Here is a 13,736-nt window from a genome sequence, read left to right as displayed (position 1 = left end):
ATGTCTTTGGACGGTGGGAGGAAGCTGGAGTACCCGGAGGGAACCCACGCAAACATGGGGAGAACATGCAAACTCCACACAGAAAGACCCCGGCCTGATGGTGGAATTGAACTCAGGACCTTCTTGCTGTGCGGCAACAGTGCTAACCACCGTGCCACCGTGACTATTACATCAGGCACGCTTAATTATTCAAGGCATTACCAAATGATTTGCTTTTATCAAGTGGTCGGACACGGCTTGGCTCAGTGAGGGTGGCCGATTATCTTGACTGGTTATGCTGTGAGGAACTAAAGCAAAACTAAAAGCAGTGAAAATTAGACTTACATTCACCAGACACACAGAATAAAAGGTTAAGTTGCTCTGTACCCTCTGGAAATGTGCATCTGTAACTTCCAACTAACATAACTTTTAAAGTGCTAATCAACAGCGTGAGGTAAATAAGACTGATCATCTTGTTCCACTGCAATGTTCTACAGGGAAACCTTGGTCCTGGGTTCATGTGGTCGTTATTCTGGCACTTTCTACCCACGTAAACATCGCAAAAAAGGCTCAGTAAGCTCAAAACACAATAAAGAACACGTAGGTGTGATGCTGAGCCAGCCTCTAAACTCCCCATGCCCCAAATCTATTTGAGCATCTGTGATGCCCAATGCCTGCTGTATGGAGGTCCCACCCCACTCCTCACATGACCTGAATGATCAGCACTTGAGAGCCACAAGCCAGACATGCATAAACAATTTTAGGCAGGTGGTTTTAATGTTTTGGCTGATTAGTTTATGAGTTTTAAAGACAAAAACTGCATGCTTATTGCACTGCTCCAAACATAAATTTGTCAAGCAAAACTGAAGCTCCATCATTCATGTCTCAGCTTTAGAGAAAGTCCTACGTGAGTCATTTCAAAAACCAAGGATTTAAAATAGACAGACTTCAAGGTAACATTATGATGCAATGCACAGGTAAGCACATACAAATCATCAAATTATCTCACTTTGAATATAATTTAAAGTGAGAATGATTTTTGTGTGTAATGAAAGATTAAACATATTCCATGTACTTACAAATATAACTCTGAAAAAACAGAAAGTAATGATTTGCAAATGTCATCAAACCATATTTTATACATAATAGAACATGGAAAACACATGAACTGTTTTTAAGTGAGAAAATATTCATTTTGAATTTGATAGCAGCAAAAGAATTGGGAAAGGCCCGTGTTTATCACTGTGTGACATCCCCTCTTCTTTAAACAGCAGTCAGTAAACATCTGGGAGCTGAGGAGAGCAGCTGCTGGACTCAAGAACATTTTTCCCATTCTTGTCTGACACGCGATTCTAGCTTGTCAATAGTTCTGGGTCATATTTGTTTTCATATTTTTGATTTTATGATGGGCCAAATGTTTTCAGTTTCTGAAAAAGTCTGGACTGCAGGCAGACCAGTTTAGCACAGAGACTCTCCTACTACAAATACCTGCAGTATGCAGTTTGGCATTGTCTTGCTGAAATGTGAAAGGTCTTCCCTGAAAATTTTTTTAAAAAAATGTCTGAATGGGAACATTTGTGGCTCTAAAATCTGTATATCATCATTCCAGATGTGCAAGCCACTGATGTACCTACATACCATCAGAGATACAGGCTTTTGAAATGAGTGCTATGGTCCTTCACCTCTTTAGCAGGGTCCATGTTTTCCCAAAATAATTTCAGGTCGTCTGACCCCAGAGCAGTTTTTAACTTGGCCTCAGTCCATTTTAAATGAGCTTTGACCGAGAGAAGGCAACAGCATTTCTGGATCACGTTCACATATGGTTTCTCTTTTGCATGACAAAGCTTTGACCTGCATTATGAATGCATGGTGAAATATGTTGACAGAGATTGGTGTCTGAAAGTGTTCCTGAGCCTGTGCAATGATTTCCTTAAGAGAATCATTCCTGTATTTAATGCAGTACCACCCGAGGGCCTAAAGAACAGGGACATCCACTATTCATTTTCAGTCTAGTGCCCAGATTCTCAAAACCTTTTGATGATATTTTGTACTGTAGATGATGAGATATTCAGTCATTAGAAGAAACACTATTCCAAAATTCTACCACAAATACATACAATACTTGCAGACTGGTGAACCTCTGCATTTTCATGATGATCTTTTTATACCCGGTCATGTTACCAGTTAATCTAGTTAGTCCCAAAATGTTGCTGCAGCTTTTTCTTTTTAGTGCGACTTACTTTTCCAGCCTTTTGTTCTCCCTGTTCCAGATTCACAATGAGCTAATATTTTTCATGAAACAGTGGAATGTCTTTTTGTGATGTTTTCTATGTTCTTTTGTGAATAAAATGTGGGTTTATTAGATTGTTTTTCTCGTGTTTTTATGAAATATTTTACAGTGTCACAACGTTTTCGGAAAAGATCATTCAGACAGTTGTGTGTGTGTGTGTGTACAGGGTATCATTTTAGTCTCATTAAACACATCCTCTCTGTGGGATTTAAACAGTGCTCAGTGAGAGTGAATGACCTAACATAATTTTAAGGCTATTAAGTGGTAAGTGTCCAGTCCTGAACACAATCATACTTCGCCTAAATGTCCAAGCAGAAGTGAGATAAAAGGGCCTTCCTTTGTATCAACTGTCTCCTGAATCCCTTGGATATTAATATTTTGTCAGCTTCACTTTGCAGCCCATTCTGCTCAGTGTCTGAACTTGCAGCATTTTCAGTAATACAGCAGGTCCCTAGACATGCTGGGACTTCAGTCAATACAGAGAATGGAAATGGGAAGGATTCTCTCAATGGGCCTGCTGAGCGTGACTTATATTTTAAGCTTTCTCTAATCTAGAGACTTAATTAAGTCTCATCAGGACATCAGAGCTTGTGAGTGCCTTGCACCGCATGAGAGGATCACAGCACAGACAGATGACAGAGATAAGTGCTCTCATTAGCCACCAAGATAGCATTGACAAAAAAACCCCGCCTGCTCCCTGCTAATGGAAACACTGCAGTCTGTCATTTGAATATCCAGCTGTGCACTCTGAGTCAGGAGGTCAAGAGGTAACTAAGGCAGGATTTGTGGCTGTCAATGAGAAGGCCCCCACAAGGTTAGGGATCACTGTATTCATTTCATTCATTTATTCGTCATGGTCCTGTGCATCTAGCCACAGATCTAGATAACAAAACGGGTGGAACTGTATTACTTTTACCCATCCAAGGAAATGAATGACTATCACTTTGGATTTTATTTAAGAATTCATTATGCTCATGTGAACATTTAGCTGCTGAGGAACCACATGTTTAACTAGTTAGCAAGAAGAGTAGAAGACCTAAAACAGAGAGAACATTTTACACAAGTCGCCAGTGGCACTGGATTTATATTTAAAAAATTAAATACATGAAAGGCTGGGACCAGGAGCTGAATTTTTTATATTGATTAATGATACAGAAACAGAACAAGTGGACAATAATGCAAAGATTTAAAACTGTCCTCTCACATACAAACAGATGGCAAACAAACCTAAAAGATTCAGGATTCATTTTAGGAGAGAAAAACAAACAAACATATTCTTCCAATAAGTTTCATGTTTGCCTGATCATTTCAGATCATTTGCTGAAGTGGTTAATAATATTTCAATGGGAATATTACACCTTTAAAAGATTGTGGGACAGGAGTGACCCTGGTTAGAAACACCACACAAGGATTGCGGCTTTGTGGTTGCTGGATGTACAAATAGGCGACTAATTCCTCGTGTCCCCAAATGCCCCAAAAGATTAACAATAACAGATTAACAATATATGCTTGCAGTAAATAAGTGCTTTCATGCTGATACTTTCAGTAAATGTATGTGTTTGCTAAATATAAAGCTTCAGTTAGCCATCTGCTAGCTTAGCATAGCATATGTAAATATATGAAACAGGGAAGCTGCTAGCTTGTCTCTATCCATCACCAGAAATACAGAACTTAAAAAACCAGACCTCAGGTTGTTATGTCCAATATAGATAATACATTTAATGCTAAATTAAAAGAGGTGTGAGTTTAAACGTGTATTAGACAGAGCAAAGTTGACCCTTTGCAGCACCTACTCTGTATGCTAACCTTCCTGGTGCTTTACATCAAGCAGACACATTTGAGAGAATCTTCTTATCTAACTCTCAGCAAGAAAGCAAGTAGGCATGTACCCAAAGTGAACCCCTGCATCAAGCAAATATTAGTGATAAAAATTTAAGCAATCTTCACTTCAGCTGAAAAACAAACCCATTATGCAATATTTCAGGGCAAGTGATTGCAACTCAGCTGCTTACTAGAAATCTTGAAATGAATAGGCTACCAACAAAAAAATCCAATTACCCGCCCTCTGCCAATTTGTCAAACAAAGCCCCCATACCCGCGCAAATACATGACATGCCCTTTACATTGTGATATTAAATCAGCGTGGATGTAGATAGGCTCCACTTGTTAAGAAGTCATTTTCCCATGCAGTCATCTTCTGATGTGAATTATTGTGTCAAATCCCGATTTAATAAGCACTTCTACGCATTACAGTTCAGAACAAAACAAGTCATCTTTTTAGTAATACTTCCCATAAGTCAAGGAGGCTTCTTTTCATAAGGTTATCAAATGACATTGAATTTAGACAATGTTGCTACTAAGCTGTACAGGGCGCTTTTCGGGGAAGCAGGCATAGCTGACTGTGTCTCCTGTGCTTTTACTCAGTCACAATGTGAAGTAAAGGGGCTGTGAGGTTACATTGCTGGATGTAATCTACTAGATGGAATGTAATGACATCCTATGGCAGGTTTCTGAAACATAGCAAACCTCTTTTCATACTATACACCTGCTATATGACATAATGATCAGATTTTTTTCCTTTAAGTTCAGAGATGTTTGTTTAAAAGTTCCACTGGTAGTTTGATTTCCATTTGCTTGGTTGGTTTAATGTCAGTCAGCAGACGTCCTTCAAAAAAAGCTGTTAAGATCACAGGTTCAGGTCCCGTGTGGGAGCTCTAAAGAGGTTGTTTTAAGGTCAGTGACCTGGATTTGGAAACTGTGATGTGAGCTCTGGTATATGAAGAGAAATGTCTTCAAAACCTGTTTTTAAATCATTTCAGATTTCCAGCTTTGTGTTTATGGAAAATTGCCACTGTTAAGACAGGAAGTTGCCGAGTGACACTGGTATTGTGCTGAGAAATATAAACCTTGTGTTTTTATGGCACCTAATGCATTCTGTTTATGAGACACTGTCATCTATTTGAGAGCTTCACACACACTGTTGCCAAGAGCCTTTTTAGAGGTGTTACAAAAGCAAGCAGAATGAGACTGACCACAAAAGGATCTAAACAAACGCATGTTCTGTACAAAGTGCATGAATCATGAATTTTGATTTACAGCGGTTGATATAACATCTAATATGACTATTGCCCCACGAGGGTATGTGAGTGAGCACAGCTGTGTAAACTTTATTAAGTCACCCTGTGTGTCTGGGTTTGATGAGTGAGAGAGTGTGCAGAATGCTGAGCTATTGGCAAACGTGGGGGAGGAGGAGCAGGAGCGATACGCCAGCGTTGTGCAGGTGGTTTTCCTCGTTGAACATGAAGAAAAGATGGCAAAAGGGCACGGAGCTGACGTACGGCAGGATGGAACAGCAGGAAGTACAGTGGCGGGTTCCAGCAAGGCACCAGGCACACCAAAAAAATGGCCGTCAGTGACGCCACTTCCCACAGCAGGGACACGCTCTGCGCTTCCTGCGTTGGCCCAGGTGTGGCGGCTGACAGATGAAGCAAAGTTGAAGATAGTTTAGCCCCAAGTCGGCTAATGGGAAAAGCAGCTAAATAACATGAGGGGACAACACATTGACAAACTCAATATGGCAACCAGCTAACTGCAAAAACCAGAGTGGAACCAATGAGCAGCGCAGTAGCTTTCTTGTTGCGTCTGTCGGCGGCCAGCGAGCCCCTGCAGCTATGGAGGTGAGAGATGATAAGGCCGCAGTTAACGGTGATGCAGAAGAGAGGGGCCACATAGTAAACCAGAAAGGCAGGAACCAGGAAGTAGAGCCACTTGTTTTGGCCAACGGACCACGTGCAACCACCACTGAAGTCAATGTAGGTGACCTTCGGTAATGCCATGGTCAACGAGACCAGCCAAATGGCTACCACAGCGCATGACCTGTGGAACAAGGAAACAAGGGATAAGTATATTTGTTTGCTACTGTATATACAGCACACCTGCCTAACTTCCAGTGGAGGACGTACACGGCTAAGTTCCCATATGTAATTAGAAGAAAAAGATGTCTTCAGAGAAAAAGTAGCATTCATTTGAAGTTATTTATCTGGTCGCTCTCCTTGAAGCTCTGTTTTGGTCTCCTCCAACTCGAGAGGGGATACATGTGATATCCTTTAGCAGTCAGTTGCTCCATTGTACTGAAATACATTTAAATACCTTTAATAAAGATTTATGCAGCTTTTTAAAGGTAATATTTTACAGGTGTGAACAACATGTTAAAGGAATCATTGTAAACATTATACAGTCAAACAACTGTACAAACACTGCCTCAAATGATTTTTACAAACCCACCTCCGCTTCACACTCACACTTTTGTCAGACTAGCAGGCGGTCTCATCCATGGTGCAACGATACGATACCTCAGCACAGATAATGCTGCCAGGCTGAAGATCTCCACTCTCACTGTGACTGAAGTTGTGAATCCCAGGAGGACACAGGTCCCACCGCCAAGCTGCCAGTTATAGAAACTGGCAGTCAGGAGCGCACAGGGCAGGGTGAGCAGAGCGCCAAGATCTGCCAGGCTGAGATTGAGGAGCATGATGGAGCTTGGCTTGGAACGACTGCGGGGGTTCCTCAACAGCACCAGCCAGAGCAGAAGATGACCAACACCCATCAGAAGAGAGACAAGGCTGACCATTGGCAGCACCACACCGAAGGAGATGGTGGTGTTGGTGGAAACCACATTAAAGAGGAGGTTTACGATAGCAGGCATGGCTCTGACAAATCTGACAGCAAAAAGATGCTGCTGTGAAATAAAGACAGATGGAGGATAGTCATGCATAGGAAATAAAGGAAAATAAAGGGGAGCATGACGGCCAGGCTGGGGTGGTTGGACAAAAAGCTATTGTACGTGAGGTCGAAAAGGCTCAGCAAATGTCTACAATTACAAATATGAAGAAAAAGATGAAAAAATGCCAACAACTGTGAGAGCACAGCATTCCAAATCAGGAATTTAGAGAGACACATGATGACTTTGAGACCTAATTGTAGTTATTAATAGCCTCCAATGTATTATTCATATTCCTAATAGGACTTGCTTCTTCCAAATCACTTGCAATTCGGAGCTCACCGGGCCCTTCCTCAGACTGACAAGCCTGATGATTCAGACTAGATGATCTGTCTCTCAAGAGATTTAAGTAACAAACAATCAGAGTGACATCAGCAAGTCCACTGCATCGTGACACAAACGAGACAACTCACCTCGGCGGGCACTAGCAGACAGACGAAGGAGGATTGTTCCCAGAGGGATAGACAACACACACAAACTAGTCGTTAAGAAGGAAAAACAACGTGCAGACTTTGGTGAAGAGAAAGATTTAACCAGAGTGGAGCCCCGAATGTAAACAAACCACTTATCCCCACAAGTAAACAAGACACTCACTTGATGTTTAAAGAGAGGACTTGGCTGCATGCGCACTGATGTTAGGGGATGTTTTCTGAATACTTGATTCTACATAAGTGTTTAAGCAGAAACTTCAGCATTGCCCAGATACTTTACCAAATGCATCAACAGGAATGCACCACTAAATGTCATTAGCATTACTAATGGCTTCATGGATTGATTCAGCTGCTCTCCAGTGTATCCCACTGGAACATCTCGAAGAAAACCACACTTTAAAGAGGGATCCAAATAAAGGCTCCTCAAAATATGCCAGGAGTTGTCTGGATGTGAGTCAATTAACTTAAATTACATAATTTAAATTGAGTCACTCATATCAATTGTTGAGTTACTTTGACCCAATTTTTTAAGCTTCATTAAAGTTAAAGTGAGTAAAATTCCACTGCTAGATATCAGTAGATTGCAATTTGCATGTAACTAAGCTTTAACTAGGTTAAAATCCTATCTACAACGGCTGCTGTTCATCTCATTGTCAATAGCCAGGTGTCCACATCTATGTACTTTGGAGGAAGCTGTAAAACTTTATGAAAGGAGGCTGATATGACTCGATAAGTCAGTGAAACTCACTTCTGTCTGATGACAGCAATAGTGAGGTGAGTTGTTGAGGATATCCTGGACTAATCTGTTGAGAAGTGCTCCTGTTTTGCTGCTGTTAGCCGGTGATAGTGGTTGATAGCTGCTGTTAGCCAATGTTAGCTGCTGTTAGCCAAGGTTAGCTGCTGTTAGCCAGAATTAAATAGACCTATTTTGAAGTCGATCTAACACTGTTGGACTGTGACACTTAGCGTGTGGGAGTGTGATTTTTAGGACACGCAAGCCTAACCTTGGCCGGCATAATGTTAGCTTATAAGCAGCTGTTGTTGTTGTTTAGCTGGCTCGTCAGCTGTCCAGAGACAGGAGGATCGCATGTCTAATCTGCTGACACCTAGTAATTTTGACAATATAGGGAATAAATAAGCATATTTATGCAGATTATGTGCATAAATATCTTTAGTTCAGGAAATGAGGATTGAGGTGAGGAGGAAGAGCATGATGCTTTTTTTCCAAGATGCCAGTTGCCTTGTCTTTTTTCACATCTTTGCTTTTTTGGTGAAGAGGACCTCTTCTCAGATGATAAAACATGTGTATGATCCTTCACATCTTGAGTCTGAAAGTGCAGACACAATTTGAAATCAGCCCCTACAATACAACTTCTCTTTGGCTTTTGGCGTACAACGTCTCTAGCCACATAAAACACTATTAGGCAACTTACATCTCAACCACTGTAGTCAAGATGGCGGGTCAACACAACAGCTTCCACAAATGCCCACTCCTATGTATTTATAATGGATTAAGTTTATGAGAATGCATCACTTTGCTGGAAGATGTAATTACACACTAATCAATGTCTGTCTATTTTATTAAATAACCTTAAAAAGTGACGGGCTGTACTTCTGATTATTATATATGACCGTAGCTAGTTAATATTGTGTGGCAAAGGCTACAAATCAATAAAAGAACAGGTTCCCTTTGTGAAATGTCTGAATTTCCCTTTTTGTGAAGACATTGCTTCACTATAGCTTTTGGTATAGTGAAGTTAGGCCGGTGTGTATAGTTGTTGGTAGTTTTAATACCAATCTGTCTTTTTTCCCCCTTTTCTTAAACTTCAATTTCAAATTAAAAACAATAAATGTAATTCACTCAATCTTTTCCCATCATGTGTTTAGATTTCTCTACTGGATGATTTGCATGAAGAGAAATGGACAAGTGACCTCACTCACTGGTTCGTGGTCTTCGAGTCCTCAGGCTTGTACGTCACTATCTTGGTATATTTTAAAGCAGACAGCAGGGGTGAGGGATTGATGGAACAGTATCAGTAAGTTCATCAGGAAAGTGTTCACAAAGGTCCTACAAGTTAGCGGTCGGATAATTTTCCAATACATTTTTTGTTCCCTCTTAGTGATTAAAATAATGCATGTTTAAGGCACTTTGTGTTAATGGATCTTCTTTATAGGCTATTTGTTTACAATGCCTTTCAGTCTTTATGGCATTATTAGCCCATTAACTGAACCACTCCTTAGGACCAAATGGGTAGATGTAAAACTGATCTTCATATTTCATTCTCTAGAAGAAAGCAGAAACTTAAATCTTATACTGAAAAGGTTTCACAGTAAACGCTTACCTGTGTTTTACCAGGTAAGTGCTACAAATAGAGCAGTGGCAGAATGGGGCTGCATAGCATCAAAACTAATTTACAACCTAGTGTAAAGAAAGTAAACCGTTAACAGTGAGGTGTGGACAGTTACCCACAATTCTACAAATTTCCCCTCTTGTGTTTGCTAGGCAATTTGAATTCAGTGTGAGGGGGAAATATTGATCTCTGCAAAACACCGATAAAAGCTCCTGAGATAATAAAATTGAAATAAACAGTGTGGTTTGGTTCTTAGCTTTCAATAAATATTGCAGTTTTTGTTCAGTAGTTTTACTGTGTGTGAAGAGAAGGTAACTTCACAATAGAGAATATTGACTTACTAGTAGATGAATGGTGTGCTCCTGCCCTCCCTTCAGGATGGGGAACTTACTTTCAAAAAGAAAAAATTAGGATGTTATTAGGGGACACTTGTAGATTATCTGCTAGTGCAAAGTATGTTTATTAAGAAGTGCTTTATTATCAATGTGAAACTAGTACCCAAGCTTATAAGGAAGTGGATACCCACAAATTCTTTATGATAGCGACAACACAGAGATATGGCTGAAAATCTGAAAATCGCTTTCCACATTAAATGTAATAAATATGCAAATTTCAACATAAAGTGTTACCAAATATTCAACAAACTTTAAATATTAGAATTTCAAGCCTCACACTTACCCATATCTAATCAAATGCTGCCCACATAGGTTTAGTTTTTTTCTCGTCACACATTTCGAGAACAATAACACGGTAAAAAAAAAAGCAGGCATGACTCAAAGTACAGTTGTAGTTTATTTGTTTTTTATGATGACTATGTGTCATTTTGTCAACATCTCCAGAGATATGCTCTTTAACCATTAACTGTGACATTATCAATGGAATTTGAAAATGCCAGTGTGCGGTGGTGGGATGCATCATTACTCCCACTTTTGTCAAAATCAACGGCGTCCACAACATCGTGTGTGAAGGACAGATGGATGATCAACTGTACGAACATTTGTTCATTCTTTACCCCATCTGTCCTTTTTATGCAGTATCTGATGAAAAGCTTAACAAACCTGTCCAAATTCCATCTTTGGGGGTGGCTGACGCTGCGCGCTTTACACATAAACCAGGGGTCAGTGAGGCAGCATAGCTAGTGAAACTGTTTTGTTGCATACAGGCCTTAAATAAAAGTGATGGTTGGGGGCAACAAATTAGCAACCTGCTTCCAGTCATACTAAAATTTACTCCACACATTCTAGTATTGTTTATCTTTTTTTCTAACTCTCCAGTTTTATTAGTTCAACAGCAACCGGATGAGGAATGACGAGCCGAAATAGAGTAAAGGGGATAAGAAGGAAAGATGTAACATGACAGATGAGGAGAAGAACAGAAACGTGATGGGAAGTGAAGAGACATGAAATGCACAGCACAGGGCTAAACTAATTGCGTTTAATTTTAGACACACTGACCTCAAGTTGAGCTGATTTACTGATGTAGAAGTTGTGACTGGCTCCCGGCTATTTTCGGTTCAACCACTTTAACTCTTCAGTGGCAGGATAAATTTAATTACAACTGTAGCATGAAAATCAATCATTTCAGGCTCATGTAAGGCTGGATTTTATAGGAAAGCAAAACTTGCTGCAAATGTACATTTGAACTGATTGCCTTTTGATCACTTGAACTATATGTGGAATGATCTGGCTTCCTTTTCATTCCATAAAACCACCTGAAATGAGCTGGGTTGAAAGTTGTAGGCAGCCTTCCAGCCTTTCTTTGAAGATGTCCAAGTCCAACACTGCCTCTTCCTCACTCAGCATCTCTGAGGCTGTTTTAGCTCTGGGTGAGGCAGCTGGTACACGTGAAGAAATTCACTCAGTAGAAGGTTTTAAATGACATGGACAGAGGATTCGCAAATAATTAGCTATAGCTATTCAGTTTCAGTAGCGACTAAACTACAAAGCTATTACCTTCTATCAATACCTTCTTCAAAATAACAGTAACATTAGACAGGAAGCTAAAAGCAGTGTTAAAGCATAATTGTATTCTGTTTCCAAAAGAAAGCCTCTGGCCATGAGCTGTCATAGGGCCAGAGGCAGGGTATACCCCGGAGAAGTCATCGGTCTGTTGCAGGACTCACATTCACATACAGTCAGTTTACAGTCGCCAATGAACCTAACCATGCTCGTCTTTGGAAGTCTTCACTAGCACCATATTTGATCCATTACTGATCTAGAACTGTTCTATTGCGCTTACACATCAAATACTTTGATGTATGGTTAGAGCAGCATTTGTGGAGGGTAGAGAACAGGGACATCCAGACTTACATGCATTCTTCACGAGTCACAAGAGGATGAACTGAAATGGAAATACTTCAGAGTGACACAACAAAGTCGAATCCCAAGTGGAGGAAAAATAGAAGCCAAGAATTTAGTGCAAACAGACCCAGGTGTGGATTGAAGTTGGAGTTTAAAAGGAAATCCAGAGGAATGAAATGCGGGGCAGAGCCAAAGGGAAATACAAAAAGGATGGTACATGTGTGCGACTCGCTTACTGTGAACAGTGACCTGCTCCCGGGAAAAAGCCCTTCCCTTACCATCAGCTGATGTGCAGTATGAAGAGGAGAACGAGCAGGCACGCACCTGTGTTACTCCTCTATCCACTCGTTGCCCATTGGCTATGCACACACAGACACACGCATACACAAATACAAACACACAACTTGAGCTTAAAGGAGACTCTTGTCATTTTTTCAGGTAAAAGTGTACAAGCTGGAAAAAAGGAAACTTTCAAACAAGCAGAATCAATTCTGTTCAATGTTTAAGACAGTTTTAATGGCAGTTAGAAAAGTCTTCTGGTGCTTCTTCCTGCAGCGAGGTTGTAAATACTACTGTGCTCTCCACAGTTTAGGGACTGTCTGTGTTGCACAAGCCTGACATCAACACCATCTGGCACATTTGGGAGTGACTGGAAAGCCAATCATGTCCAGCATCAGTGCTGAGCTCTACTGATGCTCCACTAGCTGAAAAATCAGTGTCAGAAGGTTGCAGCAAAACACCACTATGTCATTTTAATGGTGCCCAATGACGTTTTCTTTGTAATTGGATTGTCACTCATTCAATTAAATGTGATAGTAAACATAGCTTTTACGAGCAGATTGCTCTATATCACAGTGCATTATCCACAGGCCTAATATATTATGGAAGCTAGCTTCTTTTCTTCCACATCGTAAGGCACTGCTATAGACTTTACACTGGAATTAAATCACACAAACAGTTAATTTCTATGTTGAGCAACCAACTGATCAGTTTTATATCATTTGTTATGATGAATGAATGAAATTTTCCGCTGCAAATAATGTTTTTCTCACTGTTCCAGGTAAGAAGTGATCAACTTCTACGGGTATCCTTGCCTGGGTTCACCCATAGGACAAGAATGAACATTTTGCATCATGTTTTTCAAAAAAGCATAATAAATTGAAACAAGAAAAATGGGAGATTTTGTGGTAATATCTCAAAAAAAAAAACAACATGTCTGAGACTAATCTGGATGTCCTTCCTAAATCCAGTGACTCATTTCATAAATGCTGTGCAGGGAGTTTCAGCCTCGGTGGAAGTTTATACTATGTTGATATTGAAGTGGTCTGAGAGGATACCAGGTCTCGGCACCACCCCCTTGGTCTATTTTCAGACTTTAAAATAAATAAATAAATCAGCCTGTGACTTTAGCTGATTCTGGGGCCATTCAGACCTGATCATCTGTCAGGTAATATGAAAACTAATGAAACTGGTCTTTAACAGAACTGGGCTTTCACCTGTGAGAACATGGTTTGACACCTGTTTTAATTCAAATTTAAAGTCACAAATAAATTGACTTTATAGCTTGTATGAAGTGCCTGCATATTCCAATGCTTGACTGGTGGA

At 40.3% G+C, this 13,736-nt stretch overlaps 1 protein-coding gene across 1 annotated transcript; it reads right to left on the bottom strand.

The window, feature by feature from the left end:
- Window positions 1-5,439: 5,439 nt before the first annotated feature.
- Window positions 5,440-8,246, bottom strand: LOC146554153 (prolactin-releasing peptide receptor). Its single transcript, XM_085253226.1, is given in 5 exon segments — window positions 5,440-5,810; window positions 5,813-5,841; window positions 5,843-6,145; window positions 6,571-7,007; window positions 8,229-8,246. Coding segments are annotated over 4 exon segments (1,107 nt in total). The 5' UTR covers window positions 6,975-7,007; window positions 8,229-8,246.
- Window positions 8,247-13,736: the final 5,490 nt, after the last annotated feature.

The sequence above is a fragment of the Mchenga conophoros genome, linkage group LG18 (genome assembly GCF_057382185.1).
Source record: "Mchenga conophoros isolate Kocher_MC1m ecotype Shallow Benthic linkage group LG18, M_conophoros_male_GT1.1, whole genome shotgun sequence".
In the NCBI taxonomy this organism is placed as follows: domain Eukaryota; kingdom Metazoa; phylum Chordata; class Actinopteri; order Cichliformes; family Cichlidae; genus Mchenga; species Mchenga conophoros.
This window is presented reverse-complemented; position numbering and strand designations above follow the sequence as displayed.